Genomic DNA, 27,245 nt, shown 5'->3' with positions numbered 1-27,245 from the left:
TTACTCTTGTATGAATGAGTAATATATCTCTTCAAAGTTCCTCCCTTTGCTATTTTAGCAGAAGCATTAACCCCTTTAAAATGAAGTCGTTAACATTTTTGCTAAAATAGTGAAGCAAGGAACATTAGGTAAATGTGTTTCAGGGCCCTTGTGAATGCTGTCGTTATTTTGTGCGGTTTTTTTGCTAATAGCAACAGTCATAGCAATCCAATTGATTAACTACTGTGCTCCACTGATATTAAATGCATGCTGAAAGATTAATCACATAAGCACAAGTTATCAACTGACAATCAAGAGCTAAATATTGGGAAATAATAATCAGTATTTATTGCCACATCGAGGTTCAGAAAGAAATGGCAAAGTGCTTTGCTGCTTTGATTATCTGAAAACCTTAATGATTATTGCTTTGTAATTGCATCAGTTATTCCCTGTGTAAAGTGTTGAATTGTTTACTTAAGAGAATCTCTAATGGGCAAACTATACAAAGATGATATCATTAAGGTTGTCAGGCTTCCCCAACCGGTCCGATATCTCATTTCAAGGAAGAGGATTTTTTGCAGCTCAGGAAAGGATGGTTTTACCGAAACATGTTAGCTTCTGTTTACCAGGAGTATATCCAATGTATTGGTTGCTTTCGTCTAAAAATCATATTCACAATTTGACTTTTTTTGTTTATTATGTGAGAGATGCTGGTACTGAGGAATGGCACTTGGCAGTTAAAAATAACCTGAGCTAAATGAGGATTCAAACTTTTCTACTGATTCCACAATTTGCCTTAAGCTCAAACTGAAAAGAGCACTTGGCCTGTGTATGAGTGTAAACTATGCAATCAATTACCATTGTGAGCTACGTCAATAAGCTTTTGAGTTATTAAGAATTTACAGCACAGAAACAGGTCATTCAGCACCACTGGTCTATGCTAGCATTTATGTGCAAAATTAGCCTTCTCCCATCCCTCTTCATCTAATACTGTCAGCATAATCTTCCAGTTTGTGTAGTTTTGGATTATGCATCCAGCTGCAGTTATGTATCCTGCACAAATATTTGATATTATTACACCAACAATTGTGTCTACATCATTTATGTGGATGTAGAGGAAAAAGAAGTCCCATTGCTGGTCCTGAGTATGCCACAAACTCTACCTTACCGATCCAAGAAATAGATATTTACTCCACCCGCTGCTTACAATCCTTCATCTATGCTAGCATTTTACTTTCGGTGCAGTGACCTTAACAAGGCACTTGTGTGGCACTTCACCAAATACTTTTTGTAAGTTCAAAAACACTATTCTTATTTCTATACAGCTAGTATTTTTTTCAAAGAACTTGATGAAGTTATCAGCTTTACAAATCTATGTTGAATGTCCCTCAATGTCCTATTCTTTCTTAGTGTTCATCTGTGTTACTCCTCATTGTGGTGTTTGCTTTTTAATTTCTCCTCAAGAGGTGGCTGGTGGCAGCAAGGCTGCCATTTTTACCCGTCCCTAATTATGCTGAGGAGGTGATCGTGTTTCTTTTCCTTGAACTGTTACAGTGCTTTTAATAATGCTGCTCCCACAATGGCGTTAAGTAAGAAATATTAGAATATTGGCAACAAGGAAAGAATGGTGATATATATCTCAGTCAGTATAGTATGTGACTTGGAAGGGAAATTGGAGCTGATGATGTTCCCAGGATATTGCTGCTCTTGTCTTCTTGGTGGTAGAGGTCACAATGCATGGAAATGCTGTCAAAGTAAGCTTGGGGAGTTACTGCAATGTGGCCTGTGAAGGGGTGGATCTTGAGTTCAATGGCAGGGAAGCTAATCAGACAAACTGCTTTAGACTGGATGATGTTGAGCTTGTTGAGTGTTTCAGCATCTATTCAATACAGGAGAATGGTGAGTATTCTAGCATACTCCTAACTTAAGCCTTGTAGAGGTGGAGAGGTTTTGAGAGGACAAGAGGTGAACGATCGATCACACGCTACAGTGGTTCTGCTCTACGCAGGAAGACATGGTGATGGTATGGTTGGTCAAGTTAAGCTTCTGGTCAATGGTGCCCATCATGATGTTGATAATGATGATGCTGTTGAAGATCAAGGAGAAATTGCAAGATTCCCTTGCAGTTTGCTGACTGCCAATATTAAGCTAATGAGTCTATACTTAACTGGCTTTTGCACTTTCTTTTTGTTTAACATACCTGTAACATACACATTGACTGATGGATTAGTAGCAGCCAAGTTCAACAAGAATTATTCAACAACGATTTTTGTCCGAACAAAAGAACAGAAATATTTTGCAACATGAGGCAAGATTGTGTCTTTGTCAGGTATATTGCAGTGGTAGTTCAGGTTATGTTGCTTTCTCAGCAGAAGGAAGGAATCATAGCACCAGGTTGTCAACAAAAATATTCCAATGTCTTGAAGCAGTTGGGGTATTGAGAAAGGGAACTAAATTGTTTGTTCTTAATCATGAACAGAACTTAATAAAAGGAAAATCACACACTGAGAATGTTGTTCAAATGGTACCTCTGCATAACCTTACAATATCAGTAACATTCTTTTGTCCTCACACAATAAAGATTTATTGTTAAAGATTTATTATTCATTTGACTTCTGCATGATTGAAGGAGCAATGTCTGTATCCCAGCAACTTTGTATTATGTTGTTTTTAAACTACTTGTGTCTCAAGTGAATATTGTACTTAATTTAATCTTGATTAAAGCTGCCTCCATCAGTGTGGTAACAGAACATTTAGGTTTTGCTTTGAAATAAAACAAGTTTTTAATAGTATTTATTAATTATACACTGAGATCCCCAAAATAATTTCAAACAGTTTGTAATCATAAAAAGCGTAACTATACAACCATTAATATGAAACATTTGCACTACATTGTGTCAGATAGCTCCTTCAGTTGTTCTCATGTCAAATAACTATTTTGTTTTGGTTGGTTTTGTGATGTGTGGCAGCATATCAATGCCAGCTGAATAGAAAGTGCTTGTTCAGTTTGACAATTTAATGATAATTGTATTTTTTTTCACCACTCTCCCAAAGATTGCCCAGACACTTGGTGAAATTGTTGAGTTCATGGCTGGCACTCTGCTTGGTGTACAGCAGCAGCAACTCTTCAAAGGGAAAAGCTTTTTGGAAGTCATAGAACAAGCATTGGAACCGTTGATGGAAAAAAGTTTAATAGAGGGCAAAGTGTCAAGTAGTAGCGATGAGGAAGAAATATACCACAAGCTGCAAGTCACAAAGCTGGGTCATGCTACTTTTAAAGGTGAGCCTGGCACTCCCGTTCTCAGCTACTGATTTCTCACTTATTTGGTAATACCTAAACAAATTTTATCTAGGATTTGAAGTGCAGGGAACTCTGTTTTGTGAAAGCATTCTATTTTCCTTCAAGGAGAATATTCTTCTGACAAGCATTGTGCACTTAGCTGAGTCTCCACTGGACAGATTTCAAACTGCATAATGAAGCTGCTATATACATTTAAGACTGTGCAATAGAACTTAAAAAATAGGAACAGTAGTAGGCCATAAGGCCTCTCGAACCTTCATGTCTGAACTTTTACATCAATTCCACACCCCCCCATTTGCATATCCCTTGATTTCCTTGGTGCCCAAAAGTCTACTGATCTCAGTCTTGAATACACTCATCCACTAAGCATCTATAGCCCTTTGGGATAGAGATTTCCGAAGATTTACAGCCCTCTGGGTGAAGAATTTCTTCTCGTCTCAGTCCTAAATGATCAACTCCTCATCCTGAGACTATCTGTATTTCTAGACGATCAGTCAGGGTAAACAGCCTCTCAGCATCTACCCTGTCAAGATCTCTAAGTATTTTGTAAGTTTCAATAAGATCATCTCTCTGTGCTGGACAGGTCCTCTAATATATTGGTTTGCTTCTAGGATCAATAGACTTGGCTTACTGTGATACATTGAACATGGACTTGAAGAAAAGTTTGGAGGGGTTGGTGCTTGGCAACTGCCTTCACCTCATCTACTTGGTAACACCATATGATATGGTTTCCCAGTGCACTCCAGATTGGATGGTCTATTTTAGGCAGGTAAGGTATGAGAATTTGGTATGCCATTCACAGTTACACAGCCATTCCATCGGAGTCAGTATCCACACCTCAGTACTTACTTTTGTATTCGTAAGGACAAAATTGAACAAAATGTCTGTTTTCTTTTAGTTAAATACCGGGGATGAGAGACTTGGATAAACTAGAGCTGTGTTTTCTGGAGCAGAGAAACTAAGGGGATCTAATAGAAATTTTGAAATGTTTGAGAATGCTTTTCACTGGTGAATTGGGAACAAGTGAGTTTTCACTTAGGATTAGTACAAGAAGTATAATGGAAGAGTTTGTTCACACAAATTAGTTTTAGAATATGAAATGTCATACTCAAGTGGCTACTACTGTCAAATCATTAGGATTTAAAAAGGAATTAGATAAATACTCCAAGAAAAACATTAAAGATACAGAGAAAGATAATAAAATGGGATTAGAGTAAGTAACCAACTCAGGTAGCTGGCACAGGCACAATTGTTTTTCTTCTGTGTTAAAATACCTCAGTTTTTTTTAATTCATTTACAGGATATGGGCTTCGCTGGCTGGACCAGGATTTATTGCCCTTGAGAAGGCAGTAGTGAGCTGCCTTCTTGAACCACTGCAGTCCACGTGGTGTAGGTACACTTACAATGCTGTTAGGAAGGGAGTTCCAGGATTTTGACCCAGCGACAGTGAAGGAACGTCAATATATAGTTATACAGTATTACTTCTTGCAGTATCACCATCCAAGATAGTTCAGGAAATGCACAATGTAGTACTCTTCTGACAGCCAACAGATCCCCTTATAATTTTTCAAAACTTGTGCATACATATTCCGTGAAGATTATAGTTTGAATAAACGAAGCTCAAAAAGACATTGACACATTATTGTAGTGTTTACAAATGTTTCTCATTGAGCATTATTGTGTATAGTATCTTAGTTTGAAAGGAACTAGAAGTTATCATTAGATGTTAGAATTTTGTAAAGCTTTGCTGTGGGTCCAATGCGAGAGGAGAAATTGTGTGCCTTTTTTTTATATAAGTGTTCGATTTTCACTGTATAAACATACATAGAAGGCAGAACATAGAAATGTTTGACCTGAGCTATCTGTGTTCGACGTTTACCCTCCACATGAGCAAATCACATTTACCCATCCTGTTTCCATGTCCCTTCAACTCCTTTTCCCCTCACCGAGCTATCCAATCTAATCATGAATAATGACACAGTTCTGCCTCAACCCCACATGGACTCGTGGATGAAATATGAGCATCTGTTTGAGTGCTTAAGGTGAACAGAACTTGAATAAGCTTAATTCATCAGAAGTTTGGAAATGGGAAAGTGTAGAAAATTTGCAGGAAAATTGGAACCATTTTTTCCTTAGCCCCACAACATTCACACCTTGATCCCCATGTATTATTGTGCCATCCATTGATTTGACTGTTTATCATTAAATAACTCGCTTCTTTATACCTGCCAATCAGCTGTTGAATAAAGAAAGAAACTTTTTGGACAGTCTGTGTGTAAGCTGGGAGCATACTGAAGAAATAGTGCATGGAGAATATAACAATGCATAGGCACATTCAAATGCATATGTGTAATGGGGAGACAGTGGCTGAAGATACAGATGATGATAACTTATACTTCATTATCAGTCTGGACCAATTGCTCCAGGTCTACTCTAGATAATGTCCAATGTCGAAAAGTCAAAAATCCTGAACTGAAAATATCAAATTTAATGTCACAATGATGCTGCTCTCATGAATTGTCCTGTTTTTTCACAAGAAGGAACACCATCACCTCCAAGTTCCCATTCAAATCACACGCCATCCTGACTTGACATGTATTCCTTCATCATCGCTGGGCTAATTTCCTGGAATTCCCTACCTAACACCATGGGCAGAATTTTACAGCCTCGTTTCGGCGGGGGTGGGGCCGTAAAATGCAGCGGGCCGTTATAAATGCCATTGACAACAGCGGGAACGTAAAATTCTGCCCCATATAGGAGAACCATCACCAAGTAGACTCAGGTAATTTGCAGAGAAAGCCCTACCTCGGAGGGCATCTAGGAAGGGCAATAAAAGCTGATCTTGCCAGTGACTCCCACATCCCAAAAATATTTTTCTTAAAATAAGATTGAACTCTTAAAATGTCATTGGAAAGCTTTAAACATTGTGTAGAAATTATATTTGGCTGTATTATATGAACACTTGACTCCCTTGTACCAGATCCCTTTCACCCACAATAGTCTGTGAATATACTTATAATTTTATTGAAGGATTCACTGCATGTTCAAATTTTAAAGTCTGTTATCTTCTTATTGGTCCTTTATTGTCCCTTTAGCCCTGGTGAAGTACAGAGAACTATTTAATCTTGTTAACAATATTACAGCGGCTTGCTGAAGAACGATTTCAATAAATATTTTATTCCAATTTCTAGTTTCATCAGATGGATGTAGTTGAACAGAAGGTCTTTTCCACTGTGGGTGTACCTGAGAGCTTCCTTACAAAGAAGGCCTCTGGTCAAGCAGTCAGGAAGGTAAGAGTAAAGTCTGCTCTCTTGAAATGTACTTGGAGGTATTAATGTATTCGGAGATATTGTACTTGCATCCAAGCAGACTGCTTGTCCCTAGTTGGGAATACAAAGCCTTTATCTTTTGTGAATTCATTACAAAAATCGATTTTCCAAAATTTCCCCGAGCCTTCTTACAGCAAAGAAAGAAATATCCGAAAAGTTAAACTCTCCTGGCACTTATGCTTCTTTCAGGTGCTCTCATCCTGATACTACATGCTACCTTCAAGCTATTAAATCACACTCAGTGAGGTTTTTAGCTCAGTGATGGCACTCTCACCTTGGTGTTAGAATGTTATAGCTTCAATCCCCAATCCAGAGAATTGAGCACACAGGCTAATACTCTTGTGTACTACTGAGGGATTGCTGCATTACAGGAAGTGCTGTCTTTCAAGTGGGACATTAAACCAATGCCCTGTCAGCACTCTCAAATGGATGGCACTGTTAAAAAAGGAGTAGGGGAATTTTCCCAATTTGGCCTTCAACCACCATCACTAAAATAGATTTTCTGGGCATTTATCTAATTGCTGTTCATGGGAACTTGCTGTGCACAAATTGGCTACTATGTTTCCTGACATTGCAACTAGGGTTGTCAACCCTCCAGGATTGGCCTGGAGTCTCCAGGAATTGAAGATCAATCTCCAGGACACTGTTGTGTACAACCCTGGAGAAAAATCATTGCGACATTAAAAAAGATTGTTTTTTTTAACATTTTCTTTGAACGTTTCTCTTTACCAGATAGGAATATTGAAAATGGGGGAAAAAAGACTTTTTGGCTGACCGTCAATCATCATCCAATTGGATAATGTGTCTTTCTGCTTCGCAATTAGCGTAGGAAGGCGGTACCTCATGAGGATGGATTTGTTGGCTGACTAATGGCTGGATCCTGGGGGCAAGTCATGTGATGAAACCTCCAGAAATACATTTAATCACAGTTGGCAAACCTAGTTGACTGCAGTTCATAAAGTACTTGACTGTTTATAAATCAGTATAGCCAATCAAGTACTTGGGACATTTTACTGCGTTAAAAGTGCTATATAAAAGAAAGCTATAATTGCAAAGTGCTTTGGGATGTCCTTTATGTTTTTTTCTTTAAATGAATGGTTACATACTTCCCAAAAGTCTGTACTTTCATGTTACTTGGGAAGGCATGTCCAATGTTTTCTCTAACTGTGCAGTCGCGCTGTAACTCAGATGCTCCCACGCAGGCCACATATAAGTCAGCCCCTTTTTCACGGATTTGCTAAAATTGTTAAAGATGCGTACACTTAAATAAATTGTCCACGCAGTACAGAAAAAAATTAGTGGGTAATTTGGGCATGTCTCTGCTGCCACTTGGCTGCCCAGATCTAAGTAGTGATAGATTGTGCTCGTGCACCTGTACACCACAACCCCGCGTCTCCCCCCCACCCCCCTTGGCTGCAATACAGCAGAAACAGTTTGAACCTATTTTCATCTTTGTGATAGCATTTTTTATTTATCTTTAGTGCAGTCAGAACACATCCTAAGTGATTTGATGGGGTAATATGAGAGCTTGCTGCTGTTTTCTTATCCAGTTGGGCTGCTTTGGCAGCTAGTCCATTCAACAAAACCTAACTGTGAGGGGAAAGCCCATGGCTGTTAATGGAAGAAGAGCCTCAGGCAGCTTGCTATAAGGAGGTGTACTTCAGTTGTAGTTCAGTTGAAGGTGATTGCTTTTATTCTGCATCATAAATCAACGATGTTTTTTATTCGTTCATGGGATGGAGGTGTCGTTGGCCCGGCCAGCATTTATTGCCCATCCCCAATTGCCCTTGAGAACAGAGTGGCTTGCTAGGCCATTTCAGAGGGCAGTTAAGGTTCAACCACATTGCTGTGGGTTTGAAGTCCCATACAGGCCAGACGAGGTAAGGACGGCAGATTTCCTTTCCTAAAGGACATTAGTGAACTGGATGGGTCTTTACGACAATGGTTTCATGATCATTATTAGACTTTTAATTCCATTTTTTTTATTGAATTCAAATTTCACCATCTGCTGTGATGGGATTTGAACCGGGGTCCCCAGAGCGTTACCCTGGGTCTCTGCATTTCTAGTGACAATACCACCACCTCCCCATATCCTATATTGGTCCAAGTTTCACAACTTTTAGTGACACTGGAGTGGTGTATTTGTGCGATTGGCTGAGGTTGTGAAGTTACATGGAATTTAGAGCACAGAAATAGGCCAATCTGCCTAATATTTATGCTTCATATAAGTCTCCTCCCACCCTGCTTCATCTAACCTATCAACATAATCATTCTATTTCCTTTCTATACTGTTTGCCTTAACCACTCCAATTGGTAGTAAGTTCCACATTCTACCTGTCCTATTAGAGAGGAAGCACAAATTTGCAGAGTTCTTTTGTTACTTTGGGTTAGACCTCAGAGAAAACAGAAAGAAGCAGAGTGCTCATGCAATCAGGAACCTTCAGATTTATTATTGAGATAGTTTCCCTATCAAGCCGTGGGAAAGCTGTCTATGCTGCCTGACACCATTGTGTAGTGTTAAAGTGAATGGCATATTATGAAGAGAAATGGACATGAAAGATCTCATGGCACTCTGAGAATAATGAGCTTTCCCAGTGATGTGGTCAGTATTTTGCCCTCAACTAACACAGCAACACATTAACTGGTCATTTAGCTCATTTGCTATTTCAGGAATCTTACTGTGCACAAATATGTACTTTATGTATATTTCAAAAGTAATTAATCAGTCCTGAAACAATTTAGGATGTTCTAGGGATGTGAAAAGCTCCATATAAGATGTAGTTCTTTCATCCTTAACCAGGGATTCTCCTTTATTCAAATTCTGACTTGTTATGTGTGAAATACATGGTCTCCAGCCCTAACTTATTGGCTTGGAATTCAAATCTGAACCACCACACAGTTCAACAGAATTAAGAGGAAAATTGCAATGCTGTCAATTGGGTCTCAACCAACAACAGGCTGCAGGAATTCACCTTCTAAAGGAAAAGAATGATTGAGATTTTTGTAACATTTAAAAACTAGGGTAAGCTGTAGTACAACTATTCCAGCTCTGTTTTGCTAAACAGGTACAAGTGCATCCCAAAAATTATAACACAAGACCCTCAATTTTAGTTATGATCAGGTACAACTGTTGTATGACTTCAGATTGTATGTTCCCTGTGCAGAATAATATTCAAACACTGAATATTTCTTGTGGAAAGGTAGGATGAGGTAACAGCACTAACAGATTAAGTATTCTTAAGGGTGATGCTTAGGACGATGCATGTAATCAATGCTGAAGTCAAAGGCCCAATAGTCAGAGTATCTAGTTGATCTTTCCCAAAGCACATAAGGTCAGCAACCACAGCGTCGAGCTAAACACTGTACACTTATGTTTTCTTATAAATGAGAAAGAAAACACAAATTAATATCCTGCAGTGTTGCTCAGGAACAGAAAAGTTACATGTTGGAATTGAATTATCCTCAGCAGCTGATACCACTAAAAAAAGTCTACTCATAAGTGGAGATCAGGCTGTAGTTTTTAATTAAACTTTCAGTTCAAATTTGAGTTTAAATATTTTGTAGCTGGTTCAAGTGAATTAAATATTCAGTTTTTGGTCTGAATCCTATTTTTTTTTTTGCTGTGCGATGTGATTCTTGCATTTAATTCATCTTTTTCGTGCAGTTACCTCTGGTGTCTCCCAGGGATATTTCTCATCTACATGCTGCCCCTCAGTGACATCAACTGAGAACACATCTGTTTCCACTGTATGCTGTCGATACTCAGCCTTACCTCACGCCACCACTCTTGGCCCCTCCGCTGTCTCTAAATTGTCAGACTGCTTGTCCAACATCCAGTACAGGATGAGCAAAAATTTCCTCCAATTAAATATTGCGAAGACTGAAGCCATTGTTATCAGTCTGCGCCACAAACTCTGCCTCTCGTCATCGACTCCAACGCTCTCCCTGACAACTGCCTGAGGCTGAACCAGGCCTTTTGCAACCTTGGTGTCATATTTGACTGCAAGATGAGCTTTCAACCATATATCCACAACGTCACGAAGACCGCCTATTTCCATCTCTGTAAATCACTTGACTGCGCCTGTGCCTCAGCTCATTTGCTGCTTTAACACTCACTCGTGCCTGCGTTACTCCAGACTTCATTATTCTAATGCACTCCTGCCCAGCCTCCCACTTTCTAAACTCCATAAACCTGAGGTCATCCAAAATTCTGCTGCCCCTGTCCTAACTCTGCCCAAATTCCATTCAACCATCACCCCTGTTCTCGCTAACCTACACTGGCTCCCAGTTAAGTAACACTCTGGAATTCACTCTCTAAACCTCTCTGCCTCTGTACCACGCTCTCCTCCTTTAAGACATACATTAAAACCTATCACCGATTAACTTTTGGTCATTTGCCATAATTTCTGCTTATGTGGCTCAGTGTCATATTTTGCTTTATATTGCCTCTGTGAAGTGCCTTGGGACATTTTATTATGTTAAAGGCACTATGTAAGTACAAGCTGCTGCTGTGTCTTTTAACCTTATGACTATCTTTGTATATAAATAAACTTGTTACAGAGAAGTGGGGTTTATAGTTGCTGACAGATCCCATTCAGGAGCAGGATAGCATCTCTATCACTGGAACATTATTGCTGAGGGGTACTAATAGTTGTATCAGTTGTAAGTATTCTACTGCAATTGTCTTTCTGTAGACTGTAGATGGATTTGTTGTAGGCCGGTTCTACCTGTCGTTGGTGCTGTACTCCCTTTTCAAAGAGATGAACACGTGGGCTGTGGCGCAGAAGTTCAACATGTCTCGTGGCTTTCTGCAAAGTTTGCTGAATTCAGCAGCAACTTTCTGCTCTAGTGTGCTGCATTTCTGTGAGGTATTTGGAAAACCTTCAATTAATATTTACAATTTAATTTTTCTGTCATTGAAAAAACTTCTACAATGAACTGAGTATATGTACATTGACAAACTTCATAGATTCCTGACAGAAGTAAAATAAACCTAATTGTAAAGGATGAAAGAATGAGCAAATAACTTACCAGTATTTTAAACTCCAACTTTTTAAACAACTTTATGAGCAACTTTGTAAGCCTATTTAAAAAGAAGCTTGGATGTCATATATTCTGCACTTTTTTCCATGTTGTATTTGAACACCTCCTGTACTTCTTTTTCTATGAGCCCTTGTTGGACTGAACCACATTGGGATGGAATTTTCTTTTTTGATCCGCAGATCAGCCATGATCTAATTGAACCGCAGAACAGGCTTAAGGGACTGAATGGTCTACTCCTGTTTCCGTGTTTTAAGAAAAATAACATAAGGAACTTGCTATCACATATCTTTGCTGTAAAGTGCTCCAAAAACACCATTGTTGAGATATTAAGTTTATATATTAGTTCATCATCTCAACAAAAGCTTGTATTTTTATAGCACCTTTTACGTCGCAAAACATCCCAAGATGCTTAACTAGAAGCATTATTAGTAAAAACCACTTTTGATACAGATCACAGGAGAAGTCAGGATAGGTGACCAAACAATTGGGCAATGTGGTATGTTTTAAGGAGTCTCTTAAAGGAGGAGAGAGAGATGCGGAGAGGTTTAGGGAGGGAATTCTACAGCTTAGGATCAAGGCAGCTGAAAATACGGAGTGATTAAAATTGGGTATGTGCAGTAGGCCAGAATTAGATGACCGCATATAACCTGGACTGTAGGACTGAAGGAGATTACAGAATAGGAAGGGGAGAGGATATGGAGGGATTTAAAACAAGTATTTTAAACTTGAGGCGTTGTTGGGAGGTAGTATTGATCAGTGAGTTACATACGGGTAGCAGAGTATTGGATAAGCACAAGTTTATGTGGAATGAAAGCTGGGAGAGTGGCCAGGAGAAGATTGGAATAGTCAAGTCTAGTGATAATGAGCATGGAATGAGGCTTTCAGCAGTGGATGAAAATATTCAACAGTGGCGTTTTTGGTTCATCTCATATGTATATGTACATAAGTATAAAGTGTTTCTTTTTTTTAACTAAGATGGATTTCAATTTTGTTTTATTGCCTACAGGAATTAGAGGAGTTCTGGGCATATCAGGCTCTCTTTCAAAACCTCACTCATAAACTGTCATACTGTGTGAAACCAGAACTTGTCCCTCTTATGGAAGTATCAGGCATCCTAGAGGTTTGTAAATCTGCATTATTCCTTTTATAAAATGCTGCAGTTAGCTATAAGACAAGGATAAGGTTTGCTCAGTAAATTAAGTATCTGGCACATTTGGTGATAAGGGATTTGTGCTTTGACATAAAGGCAAATGAAAAGCTTGGAGACTTTGGGCTTAATCTGCCCTGTCAAGTGAAAATTGGAATTATTGGATAGGTGGCTTGAAGGAGAAAGGAAAATTACACAGTAGGTAACTTTCCACACTATTAAACATGGCTTCCAAAGGTGTGAATTCACAGACTATGTGCATGGCCAGAGGCTCGATGTGCTGACCAAACATGCAGGCAGCTAAATGGAGGGTGGAATTAGAATAATAAAGTCAAAAAGTTACATTTTTCTAAAATGACTACATTCCAGCACACTACGGTGATTTTGTCAAGTATCAACAGGGTTGTACCTGAAACATTAACTTGTTTTTTTCTCTCCACAAATTCTGACTTGACCTGATATTTCCAATGTATCGGCCTTTTTTAAAGTTATCCAATTACACCTCCTCCAAAATCAACAGCTTTTATGAACACCAGTAAATCTGATTAATCATCAGGAAGTGTGTTAGCAATGTGTAATGCAGTGCATAATTATTTAACTGTTTTGATTTGTAGGCTCGAGCTCGACAGTTATACAAAGCTGGTTATAAATCTTTGTCACATCTGGCTAATGCAAGCCCTGAAATGTTGGTCAAGACAATTGAACATATGTCCAGACGCCAGGCTAATCAGATTGTTTCCTCTGCTAAAGTAAGCACCATATTTTGGCTTCACAACATTGTTTGGACTATATTTATATTATGATAAGTCTAGTACTTTGGCTTCTCTCCTAAGTAGATGTGAGTGTGGAATGAAGCCTAAAGGCACTGTTGCCGTGAAGGAGTGCCGCAATGGCAGACATATAGTTCTCCTATCACCAGTTATGCTCCCAGTTATAAAGAAAATGACCTTGTGTTCCAGTGGCAGCACAGGTTTACAGTTTTCTGAAATTTTTAATTTTTTTTTATGGGATATGGACATCACTGGCACGGCCAACATTTGTTGCCCATCCCTAATTGCCCTTGATCACAGTGGCTTGCTAGGCCATTTTAGAGGGCAGTTAAGAGTGAACAAGACTGCTGTGGGTCTGGAGGCACATGTAGGCCAGACCAGGTAAGAAGAGCAGATTTCCTTCCCTAAAGGGCATTAGTGAACCAATTGGGTTTTTACAACAATTGATGATCATTTCATGGTCACCATTAATGAGACTAGCTTTCAATTCCAGATTTCTCATTAGTTAATTGAATTTAAATTCCAGCAGCTGCTGTGGTGGGATTTGAACCTGTGTTCCTGGGTCTCTGGATTACCAACCCAGTCTACGCCACTGTTTCTCCATAATTCCTATATTACAACAGTGGCTTCACTCAGAAGTAATTCATTGTCTGCAAAGTGTTTTGGGATGTCCTGAGATAAAAGGTGATATTTAAATGCAAGCTTTTCCTTTAATTACACACCTCTTGCTCTAAGCTGATCAACTCATGGACCCAGCTGTCCCACATTTGTGTGTTTGTGTTACACACAGCCAAGCGCACCATGAACACTTTCACATTAATGCCCAGGCCCTGTTATTGATGTAAGGCTATAATGAATTTGGATTATCTCAAATTCAAAACATCATGGCGTTGTGCTCATGCTGCTAAATAGATTATCATCTTTATAATATCCATGGTTCTCTGGGATGGAGTCAACTATTATACACAGTTGCTGATTGCTGACACATTGCTGAGTCACCTATTTTCTTAACTTCAGTGGAGATGGAGCAAACAATCAGAGTGAGATTTGGTTACTGCAGAATAAAGATAGCTGCAGAAAGAAAGTCTAGTATAATAAAGTCCTCATAGTATGGGCATGAGAGAAATTCCCGTACCCTCTCTCCAGGAGAATTACCCTCAGTTTATATAGGCTTGGAACAAGTTGACTGCAAATGGAGAGAGAATAGTGATTCCATATCTGTACTAGAAATGGGTTGGTGTAAGCTGCAGTTTACACATTCATACGCACATAGAGGTCACTAATTCAGAAACTGTAATTATTGGATTGCAAAATAAACTGAACCTGTCATAAATGTATTTCCAATTGTATTTACTCCATTATAGTTTGATTAAAAAGGAGAAACATTGTACATCCAAATCGATAAACAAACCCTGCACATGCATAAGTACAATTGGGAAACGTCCAAGATACCATCATTTGAAATACTGTGTATGTAATAAGAACCAGGGGAGCGTGGTTAGCTGGTATTGGGATGAAAGGTACATACCAAAAACATCAAAACCTGCCTCAGTTTTTCACAAATGCTAACTGACCTTTATATTTCCTAGCTTTCTCTATTTTTATTTCAGAATTATTCTTGGTTGTTATCTGTTTACAGATGCTGCTAAATGAAAAAGCTGAAGCATTACAAGAAGAAGTAGAAGAGCTTTTGAGACTGCCCGTTGACTTACCACTACAGTCTGTATCTACTGAGACTGCCCACTGACACAGCTACAGTCTAAATATACTGAAAATGCCCAATGAAATACTGTTACAGACTGTATCTGCCTGGTGACAGCACTATAGTCTGTATCTACTGAGACTGCCTGATGATGCACCGCTACAGTTTGTATCTGCTGAAACTGCCTAGTGATGCACCGCTTTAGTCTGTATCTACTGAGACTACCTGGTGATGCACAGCTTCAGTCAGTATCTACTGTGACTGCCTGGTGACATATCACTTCAGGCTGTTTCAACTGAGACTGCCTGGTGACTATATATAGTCTGTATCTACTGCATGCAGTTATTAAGCATGCAGAGGTATTATTTGCACCATATGTGATTGTAACTAAGTGGAGTGTTTTAGACTAAGCAGCCTATCTCCTTGTTTTGTATGATTTAGTAAAGCAGAGTAGTTGTTTGAGTGCGCAAATACAATGGTTTGAGATCTGTAAACTACAGTCTATATATTTGTTAGTGTATAAAAAGTATTGAAGTAGCCTCCAGTAAATAATTGGGTTTAATTATTCAAACTTCTATTTACATCTTTTATAAAAGTACACAAAAGCAAGCACAATAAAATACTGATAATTTATAATATTGTTTATTGAAATGTTTTAGTGAGGGGCATTGGAGACTGGCATTCATAGCAATGAAATTAAAAAATGTAACAAGATATTAAGGTTGCAGAAGACTGTAGTGCAATGCACTGTTTCAGAGTGCTCGTCTCACTGGAAGGAAAAGCCTGGTAGTTTTCATGATGGATGACACCTTTTCACACCAGACAATGTGAGGTAAACTCATCCCAAATATCAGGAATTGGCCTAATCTTGAAGAATGATCAATTACATCAAATAATTAGGACTGAGGGAAATAGACCAGTTAATCCACAGTATGTTAATGGGATGCATGAAGGGTTCATCAATTACAAAGAATTTAAATCAAGTTGAATGTGCCAGCTTTTACCCTCTCAGCTGCTCCTTGTTGCCACGTCACGGCTCCTAACTTCTAAGTAAGCACCATGCATTTTCCCTCATTCCCTACTCCCAGCCTGTCTACAATGAAAAAGAATCCTTTTGCCGTGCTGTTCTCAATGTTAGTGTGCAACCCTCTTTCCTCTAGCTTTCTCCCTTTGCACATCCCTGTCCCAAACACAGCACCTCTCTCTCCTCCAAATTCTCACACTTGCATTTCATTGTTTACATATCTCAAATTTGCCCTCTCACCCTCCCAATGACTACATCCAACCCACTGGCCTCTCCCCAGGTGCAGCATCCCAATACCAGCTAACCACGCTCCCCTGGCCATTTCCAGGACTGCTGCACAGCACGCTGTGTTCTAAGCATTAGGAAAATGCATGAGATAAAATTAACTACATGCTTAAAAATACACTGACTGTAATAATCACTGAACCACAGTAAGACGCATGGTACCTAAGCTGAAAATATCACTCCTCCAATACAGCATCACAGAATTGTTACAGCACAGAATGAGTCCATGCAGCCCATCTTGTCTGCACCAGCTCTTCGAATAAACAATTCACCTAGTGTCATTCTCCAGCCTTCTCCCTGTGACCCTGCTCATTCTTCCTTTTCAGTAACAATCTAATCCCCCTTTGAATGAACCTACCTCCACCACATGCTCAGGCAGTGCATTCCAGACCTTAAACACCAGTTGTGTGAAAAAGTTCCCCCTCATGTTAATTTTGCTTCATGTGCTTGATCCTTTCATCAGTGGGAACAGTTTCTCCCTATCTGCTGTGCTCAGACCCCTCATGATTTTGAAGACCTCTATCAAATCTCCTTCCAGCCTTCTCTTTCCCAAGGAGAACAGTACTAACTTCTCCAATCTGTCTTCATAACTGACATTCCTCATCCCTGGAACCATTCTCGGGAATCTTTCCTACACGCTCTCCAAATACCATCACGTTCTCCCTAATGTGCGGGTACCCAGTACTAGACGCAATACTCCAGGTGTGTACAATACTGAGTAATAAGAACAGTTTAATAGATCCAATCACCATAATTTAGTGCCTTAATATGAGTTGCATATCAGATAAACATAATCCATTAGCTCAGTATGAGCAACCAAAGGAGATTTGCTAAGTGATTTATACAGTGTTTGAAGTGTAAACATGTTTTATTAAAATTCATTTCATTTTTTTTGTCAAACTAGGCGGCTGGAACTTGTAAATCGCACTAACTTGATAATCTCGTTTGTGTCAGGATTTCCGTATTTACAGCGATCAGTCATTGTGATAGGCATAAAAGTGATAGGCCAGGTTAAACTCGGCCTCCCCCAGATCGAGTTTCCGATTTACCTTAAGTTTTTCAACAGCCCCGGGAACTGCTGGCTCTCAAATCGGGCAACTAAATATCATTTGTTGTTTTCTTGCACCGTTTGCCATGACTTGTCAGTGAAGATTTGGGAGTGTTTAATTCACACGTTAACTTCACGCACACACACAGAGAGAGAGAGAGAGAATTGTGATGTTTCCCAGTTCTGCGGGAAGGCGGATTCAATGATTCATTCGGTGTCATGCAGTCTGTTTGAAATGCTGGCTCTTTGCCACTTTGATCAGATGACAAGTGAGCTACCTGCTGCGGGAAAGAGTAAAGAGGCTTCCGCCTGGAAAGTGTCCTGTTCCTATAACTGTGCAGAAAGAAACCTGATTGGAGATTTCGCCGATTTAAGGTGTGCTTTGACGAGCCAAAGACAAACGTGCCTGGTGCAGCTGGCAGCTGAAGTCCGGAACAGAGGCATAACAGTGCCTGTCAGTTCCCATTCTGACCCCTCACTGGGGGGGGGGTGGGGGTTAAATTAGGGCCATGAGCTCCCCGATGCTGCTGACCTGTGTTGTATCTGCGGTGGTCGCCGGTCTCCACGCCGCTTCCCCGGGCTCCGAGGATGTGCGAGTTCAGCCCGAATTCACTCGCTCCCTGCGCGCAGTCAGCCCTCGCTTCCTGTCGGTGGCTCTGGACGCCTCCCTACTCCGGACACAGAGCCTAGATTTACTCCGGTAAGTGACTGACTTACTGCCGGTAACCTGCGAGATGTTCGCAGCGCCCCCGAGTCTGCCACTGGTCAGTTTATACAATAACTTCCCCACTCCTGCTGGATTTATACGATCATTTTGTATTGTTCTCACTGATCAGTTTATACAGTGCTCACTCTCAACCCCACCCCCCCGCCTCGGTGGCCTTGGGAATATACCCGCTGATCAGTTTCTACACCAACCCCCTGGGATTGTACCCGTTGGTCAGTTTCTACACCAACCCCCTGGGATTGTACCCGTTGGTCAGTTTCTACACCAACCCCCTGGGATTGTACCTGCTGGTCAGTTTCTACACCAACCCCCTGGGATTATACCCGCTGGTCAGTTTATATATTTCCCTGGGATAACAGAACTGTTTATAGTGCAGAAGGAGGCCATTTGGCCCATCGTGTCTGCACTGGCTCTCTGAGCAATTCAGTTAGTGCCATTCTCTTGCCTTCTCCCTGTAACCATAATCATTCTTTCATTTTAGGTAAGAGTCTAATTCCCTTTTCAATGCTTCGATTGAACCTGCCTCTACCACGCTCGGGCAGTGTATTCCAGACGCTAACCACTCACTTCATGAAAAAGCTTTTCCTCATGTCATTTTTGCTTCTTTTGCCAATTACTTTAAATCTGTGCCCTCTCATTCTTGACCTTTTGACAAGTGGGAACAGTTTCTCCCTATCTACTCTGTCCAGACCCCTCATGATTTTGAATACCTCTTATCAAATCTTTTCTCAGCCTTCTCATCTTCAAGGAGAATAGCCCTAACTTCTCCAGAAATATAACCATGGCACACAGCTACCCTTGGGGATTGTAGCACTGTTTTGCCATATCACTACTATTCTTTCTTTCTCTGCCTCCTTGTTCATCTATTCCTCTGTCAGTACCCTCCACTGAAGTCTCTTTCTTTCTTTGCTCATCACTTTCATCTCTCCTCCAATTATTTTCCTGACCTTTTTTTTTCTCCCTTGTTGCATCCATTCTTACAGTATTTGGAGCTGCTCTGCAGGAAGAGGTGATGTGGTGGGGGTTAGTGAGAGAGGGGCCTCTCTGTTGTTGGTGAGATGGCGGTGGGGACAATGCAATTTCAAAATGCAGCCACAGGGAATAGGACTTCCAAAAGGAACCATGGGGAGTGGGGAATTGGCAAGCTGGCTTCTAATGTGCTAGTCAGCATTTGCACTGGACACAATGGGGTTTGAGTGTTTTCTAGCAGTCCTTCCAGGTCCCACTAAGTACAGCTGCTTAGGGAAGCACGATGACAGTGATGTTGACTTTGACCTGTGACCGATAAGTGCATTCTTCAGCTGCTGATAATGTCATCAAGAACCATATAAACCCTTCTTTAATATGGTAAAAATGTTTATTAAAACACTGAAGACAGAATAAAGTATTCAGTTAGAACAGCTATTTTTAGACTGGGATTGTCTCTCCATACACACAAAGAATGAGTTCGCATATCTGGAATTACCCAAGTTTATTACCGAAAGTCTCATTTCTTCTTTTCTTGTGTTGCATAAATAATAGATCAGTAACTTATTGAGTAACAAGGGTTCGTGTTTTTGGATATTATTGCACTCCTTCCAGCCCCAGTACTAATGAAGTGCTGCATTGTCAGAGGTGCCTTCTTTCAGATGAAACTACCCTCTCAGGTGGATGTAAAGGACACCCTGGCATTTTTCAAGGAACATCTGTAGAGTTCCGCTGGTGTCCTGCCCAATATTTATTGTTCAATCAACATTAATCAAATAGTTTAATTAATCATTTGTCTCGTTGTTTTTGGAACCTTACTGTGCACATATTGGTGGCTGCGTTTCCCACATTACAACAATGGCTACAGAAATATGTATGTGAAGCACAATGCAGCGACGTTGAATTTGATCTGTGACTAATTAGTGCATATAGATGTGAAGCACTTTGAGACATCCAGAGGATATGAGGGGTGCAATATAAATGGAAATATTTTCATTCATTCCTTGGTAGCAATTTATTAATTAGCTGAATGTTTTGATTAAAGTTGCAATTCCTTTATTGTACCATACTTGACAAATATTAAAGGAATAGACAGGGTAGACACAAGTAAGATGTTTCCCCTGGTTGGGGAGTCTAGAACCAGGGAACACAATTTCAGAATAAGGAGGAAGCCACTTAGGACTGAAATGAGGAGAATTTATTTTTCTCAAGAGGGTTGTGAATCTTTGGAATTCTCTACGCCAGAGGGTTGTGGAAGCTGAGTCATCGAGCATGGTTAAAGCAAAGATTGACAGATTTCTAAATACCAGTGACATAAAGGGATATGGGGATGGTGTGAGAAAAAGACATTGAAGTGGATAATCCATTATTGTATTGAATGGTGGAGCAGGCTCAATGGGCTGAATGGCCTACTCCTGCTCCTATGTTATACCACACATGGAAAATATACCCAGATACTAGAAAAAATGTAGTTGACACTGGCCTTAAAAAAAAAAAGTCCCAAATTCAGCTCGGATCAATTTTTGAATTACGTTCCCGTCTCGACTATCAGAACTTAGGGACTTTTGGATATGCAATCACTCTGGATGTGCAAACACTATTATCTGAATCCTTTTGCACATGCAGCTCCTGAGTTACATATTCCAGCTCAAAATGGGAAAAGAAGCAACTGGAAAATGGGGTTTAGACTTAATTGTTGTTGCTTCATAGTGACTGTACAGAACTGAGGGGAAATGGGAGCTGATGAGCAGGCAAGCTGTTGCCTTTCTATTTATCTGCTGACCATTCAGTTAATCCTCACTTAATCCTGATAACTAATGTCATTATTTTACCAATAATTGATGTAACTGCAGGATCTGTGTGCTGCCCAGTTTCAATGCGTCCCTCATTTGAATAAGGACACCATCTCACTAAAATAAAAACAAAAAACTGCGGATGCTGGAAATCCAAAACAAAAACAGAATGACCTGGAAAAACTCAGCAGGTCTGGCAGCCAAAACAAAAACAGAATTACCTGGAAAAAACAACTTTTCAACAACTTTAGATCTTGAACTCCCTCCTCCATCCCCACTCCCTTTCCATTTCTTCCCCCTTCCTTTTGTTTTTTCCAATAATTTATATAGATTTTTCTTTTCCCACCAATTCCCATTATTTTTAAATCTATATCTTTTATGCCCTGTTAGCCTTTCCACCCCACCCCCACTAGAGCTGTACCTTGAGCGTCCTGCCATCCATTCTTAATTAGCACATTCGTTTAGATAATATCACCACCTTCAATGCCTCTTTGTTCTTTTGTCTGTGACATCTTTTGATTATCTGCTCCTATCACTGCTTGCTTGTCCCTACAACCACACCGCCCCCCCCCCCCACTTCTCTCCCCCCACTGGCGCCCCCACCCCCTCAACCTTAAACCAGCTTATATTTCACCCCTCTCCTAATATTCACCCAGTTCTGTTGAAGGGTCATGAGGACTCAAAACATCAACTCTTTTCTTCTCTGCCGATGCTGCCAGACCTGCTGAGTTTTTCCAGGTAATTCTGTTTTTGTTTTGTACATCATCTCACTGCTCTGTCTAAAGAAAAGGACACAATCCTTAAAATGTTGCTCTAGTTACATAAGAGTTCTAGGGGAAAGGAGATTAAGCATCTGTTTCCATGGAATGGTAGATTGGCTTAGGGACTTTGAAAATAATGTAGTGCTACTTTTCTGACTTTGTTGCTGTGATTTGAAAAGAGAAGATCACTGTATGAATATTTTGCAATGCATACTGATTGTTTTTTCTTTCTCTTTAAATCTAGATCTCAGAAACTAATCACTTTAGCAAGAGGCCTGTCACCTGGATACCTGAGATTTGGTGGAACCGGAGCTGACTTTATTCTATTTGAACCAAATGATCATTCATTTTTATCACAAGAATATGGCTGGAAATATCCAAACACTCAAGGTAAACTCTGGCCTGGTCATAAACCAAAACAAGGTGGTTTATACTGTGACATTCTCTCAGGATTGAAAAGCATGTTGCAATTATTAAGTAAGGCCAGTATTGAAAGAACTGTGTTCGTGGCCTAACAAAAAATATTTCATTTTTAAAATCGTCAAATGGTTACAGCACAGGAGAAGACCATTCAGCCTGTCGTGTCCCTGGCAACTCTATAAGAGCTACTTTGCTAATCCCACTCCTCTGGCTTTTCCCTGTAGCCCTGCAAATACTTTCTCTTCAGATCCTTACCTAATTCTATTTTGAAAGCCATGAGAATCTGCCTCCCCATCACACTGCATTCCAGATCCTAACCACGGACTGCATTTATTTAAAAAATTTCCTCATGTCACCTCTGGTCCTTGCCAATCATCTTAGGTCGAGAACCAGAGGAAACCAACTTTTCTGCCAAAAGGAACATTTCCTACTATCTACTCTGTCCAGTCCCTTCATGACTTTGAGCACCTCTATCAAATCTCTTCTCAATCTTCTTTTCTCCAAGGAGAAGAGGCACATCTATCCTTGTAACTGAAGTGTCTCTTTCCTGAAGCTATTCTGATAGATCTTTTCTGTACCCTCTATAATGCCTAGGGTGGCCATTTCTCCAGTTTTTAACCAGCTTGGCTGCTGTCCATTACAGATGACTTCATGTTCATTATTTTGTGCTTTAGTTCACTTACCTCAGTGAAGGGCCAGCAGGACACTGCGCTTGTTCCTCTCCCAGTAGACCACACCCTCAATGTGACTGGGACACAGAAGTTGGTTTTCATTTTTTTTTTCCCCACCCACCTCGCCTCTTCATTTTAAAAATTCACTCATGGGATGTGGGCATCACTGGCTAGGCCAGCGTTTATTGCCCATCCCTAATTGCCCTTCAGAAGGCAGTGGTGAGCTGCCGCCTTGAACTGCTGCAGTCCATGTGGTGTAGGTACACCCACAGTGCTGTTAGGAAGGGAGTTCCAAGATTTTGACCCAGCGACAGTGAAGGAATGGCGATATATTTCCAAGTCAGGATGGTCACTTACTTGCAATTTGGCTTTTTCCGCTTCCCATTGCACCTTTTCCATCTCAAAAGTGCGATGGATCTCTGTACTTGATGATGCCATTTCCCTTTGCTACAGCTGTGTCCAGTATTCTTGGCCTGGGGCTGTGACCACCCTACCAATGCCTTCACATCCTTCCTAAAGTGTGTTGCTCAGTTGAAGTCAAGCCCGCATTTTATAATAGTTCATCATAACTTCTTTACTTTTGTATTCTATGCCCCTATTTGTAAAGCCCAGGATCTATGCTTTATTAAATGCTTTCTCAACCAGCCATGACACCTTCATTTATTTGCGCATATATACCTGCAGTACCTCTGATCCTGCGCCCCCTTTAGAAATTCATCCTTTATTTCATATTGTCTTTCCTCGTTATTTTTGAATTTTGAAAGAAAGGATTGCTTGACCAGCAGTTCAATTTGCACTTGAAGAAAAAGCAATTGAATAATACTAACACTGGCTGGTGCTACCAAATTAAAGGACATGGCAACGGAAGGAGGATGCAAGAGAATGTAGCAGGGCTCTCAAAATCTGAAACAGAAACAAAAATTACTGGAAAAGTTCAGCAGGTCTGATAACTCTGTCTTTCTCTCCACAGATGCTAACGTTTTGAGTCCATACAGACTTGAAACGTTAACTCTGTCTCTCTCTCCGTAGATGCTGTCAGACCTGCTGAATTTTTCCAGCATTTTTTTGTTTTTGTTTCAGATTTCCAGCATCCACAGTATTTTGCTTTTATCTCAAAATGGGGAGGTAGGTCTCAACTGCAGATCAAAGATACTTCATGGGGTGGAGGCTGTGCATATAATGTATTGAGCTTCTCACAGCTACACTTTATCAGTTTTCTAAGGTACGAATATTGAAAACCGCTTTTTGAACATCCTGCACCAAAAAAGAAATCTTTTTTCTCCCCCACTACAAATCATGATTTAGTACAACCAATAACTGATGTTTACAAGTTTAAAATTACAGTTGATATGATCTGCCTGCTGAGTAGGACAACAGCCTAGTTTAAAAGTAGACGCAGTCAAAATTATTGTTTGAGCATGCCCAATGTCTGCTGTGTTATCTTCGTGTCTCAAATGTGTAATGTTTTATGATAGTGTAGTACTGTCCTAAGCCATAGACCGAACATGTCAATGATTCAAGCTCTCTTCACCCTAGAAGTGAGGGGGGAGGTGGTGGTATTGTCACTGGACTGGTAATCCAGAGACGCAGGATAATGCTCTGGGGACCCGGGTTTGAATCCCGCCATGGCAAATGGTGGAATTTTAATTCAATATATCTGGAAGGAATTTTAATTCAATAAACATCTGGAATTAAAAGTCTGATGATGACCATGAAACCATTGTGGATTGTTGTAAAAACCCATCTGGTTCATTAATGTCCTTTTTAGGGAAGGAAATTTACCATCCTTAACCTGGTCGGCCTACATGTGACTGCAGACCCACAGCAATGTGGTGGACTCTCAAATGTCCTCTGAACAAGGGCAATTAGGGATGGACAATAAATACTGTCACATCCCATGAACAAATTTTTTTTAAAAAAAAGCAAGGATTACAGGATAAGCTTACTGGATGCTAATCGCATACATGGATGTTTTTGACAGTGGCCGCAGATCAACTGAGGAGGCCCTTTTTCTATTAATGGTCATAAATTTCAAGGAAAGGCACGCAGTCTCTCCCTGCTACTGTTCTGTGCTAGCACTGGGTCTTAATATTCTCACCAGTATGTCACAACAAGGCAAGTGTGACTTGAGCAAATTGGCAGTGAATCTGAAGCAAAAACAAAATTACCTGGATATTGCTTTTGATTTCCAGCATCCACAGTTTTTTTGCTTTTATATTATGGCAGTGAATCACATGCTGACTCATCCTTTCCACTTCCCGCTGCAGTTGCCTGGAAGGAGCCAAAAAAAAATGTTGTGACTTTGACATTCTCCCCACTGCTGACGGCACATTGGTTAAGTCACGTGTTACTCCTCAGTGGTTTCTGGCAGCTGACACCCTGCATGTGATGTTGCATATACTTCTTCTCAGCACTTGCAAGGGCACTCTAGCCATGGACCTATAGCTGAGTCACTGTAACTTCTCCTCCTGTTTCCATGCTAGATCTCTGACTCTTTGTGTTCTTGATGCCAACTTTATGGGGTGGGACTGAGGTTGAGGTGGACAGCTGGGTGAGGCTGTGGAAATATTCACATTCTCCTTTAATTGGAGTTTAACAAACCCTCCCCCCCCCCACCACCCCCACCCCCACCCCCAAAACACACACAATGGGAAAGATTTTAACTTTTCCAAAATGCATCCACTTTGACATGAGGCTTGATTTTAACTCAATGTGTTAACATCTATATTAAACTAATCCATTCCGGAGAGGAGCTTGGGGGCAAACTAATGTGCGAAGGCTACAATCATGCTAATACACCAGTGACACATTAAATGCAGTCACAGCTCACGTCACCTTTTAAAGCACTTAGTAATTGTAGCGAGTTTTCAGTCTCGGCCCAGTTGATTGGGGGTGTTGTGGGGGAGGGTGCAGAAGTTGCTGCTCTACATTCAAGTAAAGATTCAGATGCTGAGTAGAGATTGTAGCAATCCATTGCAAGCAGGGAGATTTCTGCTGTAATAAAAACAAAAAAACTGCGGATGCTGGAAATCCAAAACAAAAACAGAATTACCTGGAAAAACTCAGCAGGTCTGGCAGCATCGGCGGAGAAGAAAAGAGTTGACGTTTCGAGTCCTCATGACCCTTCGACAGAACTTGAGTTCGAGTCCAGGAAAGAGCTGAAATATAAGCTGGTTTAAGGTGTGTGTGTGGGGGGCGGAGAGATAGAGAGACAGAGAGGTGGAGGGGGTTGGTGTGGTTGTAGCGACAAACAAGCAGTGATAGAAGCAGATCATCAAAAGATGTCAACAACAATAGTACAATAGAACACATAGGTGTTAAAGTTAAAGTTGGTGATATTATCTAAACGAATGTGCTAATTAAGAATGGATGGTAGGGCACTCAAGGTATAGCTCTAGTGGGTTTTTTTTTTATTTTATATAATGGAAATAGGTGGGAAAAGGAAAATCTTTATAATTTATTGGGGAAAAAAAAAGAAGGGGGAAACAGAAAGGGGGTGGGGATGGGGGAGGGGACTCACGACCTAAAGTTGTTGAATTCAATATTCAGTCCGGAAGGCTGTAAAGTCCCTAGTCAGAAGATGAGGTGTTGTTCCTCCAGTTTGCGTTGGGCTTCACTGGAACAATGCAGCAAGCCAAGGACAGACATGTGGGCAAGAGAGCAGGGTGGAGTGTTAAAATGGCAAGCGACAGGGAGGTTTGGGTCATTCTTGCGGACAGACCGCAGGTGTTCTGCAAAGCGGTCGCCCAGTTTACGTTTGGTCTCTCCAATGTAGAGGAGACCACATTGGGAGCAACGAATGCAGTAGACTAAGTTGGGGGAAATGCAAGTGAAATGCTGCTTCACTTGAAAGGAGTGTTTGGGTCCTTGGACGGTGAGGAGAGAGGAAGTGAAGGGGCAGGTGTTGCATCTTTTGCGTGGGCAAGGGGTTGTGCCATAGGAGGGGGTTGAGGAGTAGGGGGTGATGGAGGAGTGGACCAGGGTGTCCCGGAGGGAGCGATCCCTACGGAATGCCGATAAGGGGGGTGAAGGGAAGATGTGTTTGGTAGTGGCATCATGCTGGAGTTGGCGGAAATGGCGGAGGATGATCCTTTGAATGCGGAGGCTGGTGGGGTGATAAGTGAGGACAAGGGGGACCCTATCATGTTTCTGGGAGGGAGGAGAAGGAGTGAGGGCGGATGCGCGGGAGATGGGCCGGACACGGTTGAGGGCCCTGTCAACGACCGTGGGTGGAAAACCTCGGTTAAGGAAGAAGGAGGACATGTCAGAGGAACTGTTT

The 27,245-nt window shown here is 40.7% G+C and overlaps 2 protein-coding genes across 6 annotated transcripts in view; both read left to right on the top strand.

Moving 5' to 3' along the window:
* The window catches only part of helq (helicase, POLQ like), a 59,988-nt gene extending 44,084 nt beyond the window's left edge, over positions 1 to 15,904 (top strand). For all 4 annotated transcript variants that reach the window (XM_041186126.1, XM_041186115.1, XM_041186134.1 and 1 more), the window contains 7 exons: positions 3,034 to 3,259; positions 3,892 to 4,049; positions 6,472 to 6,570; positions 11,304 to 11,477; positions 12,659 to 12,772; positions 13,414 to 13,548; positions 15,209 to 15,904. In XM_041186126.1, coding sequence (XP_041042060.1) covers positions 3,034 to 3,259; positions 3,892 to 4,049; positions 6,472 to 6,570; positions 11,304 to 11,477; positions 12,659 to 12,772; positions 13,414 to 13,548; positions 15,209 to 15,316 — 1,014 coding nt within the window. In that variant the 3' untranslated portion in view covers positions 15,317 to 15,904. The remainder of the gene's footprint in view (positions 1 to 3,033; positions 3,260 to 3,891; positions 4,050 to 6,471; positions 6,571 to 11,303; positions 11,478 to 12,658; positions 12,773 to 13,413; positions 13,549 to 15,208) is intronic.
* A 1,935-nt stretch (positions 15,905 to 17,839) lies between these two features.
* hpse (heparanase) overlaps positions 17,840 to 27,245 on the top strand; it is a 28,179-nt gene continuing 18,773 nt past the window's right edge. The window contains exons 1-2 of one of the 2 annotated variants that reach the window (XM_041186162.1): positions 17,840 to 18,003; positions 22,120 to 22,265. In XM_041186162.1, the coding sequence (XP_041042096.1) occupies positions 17,864 to 18,003; positions 22,120 to 22,265 (286 nt within the window). In that variant the 5' untranslated portion in view covers positions 17,840 to 17,863. Of the gene's footprint in view, positions 18,329 to 22,119; positions 22,266 to 27,245 lie in introns of both variants that reach the window. The other variant, XM_041186155.1, reaches the window with a different exon arrangement.

This window comes from Carcharodon carcharias, chromosome 1 (assembly GCF_017639515.1).
Source record: "Carcharodon carcharias isolate sCarCar2 chromosome 1, sCarCar2.pri, whole genome shotgun sequence".
Classification (NCBI taxonomy): Eukaryota; Metazoa; Chordata; class Chondrichthyes; order Lamniformes; family Lamnidae; genus Carcharodon; species Carcharodon carcharias.
Note: the sequence above shows the minus strand (reverse complement) of the source record. Positions and strands in the feature narration are given on the sequence as shown.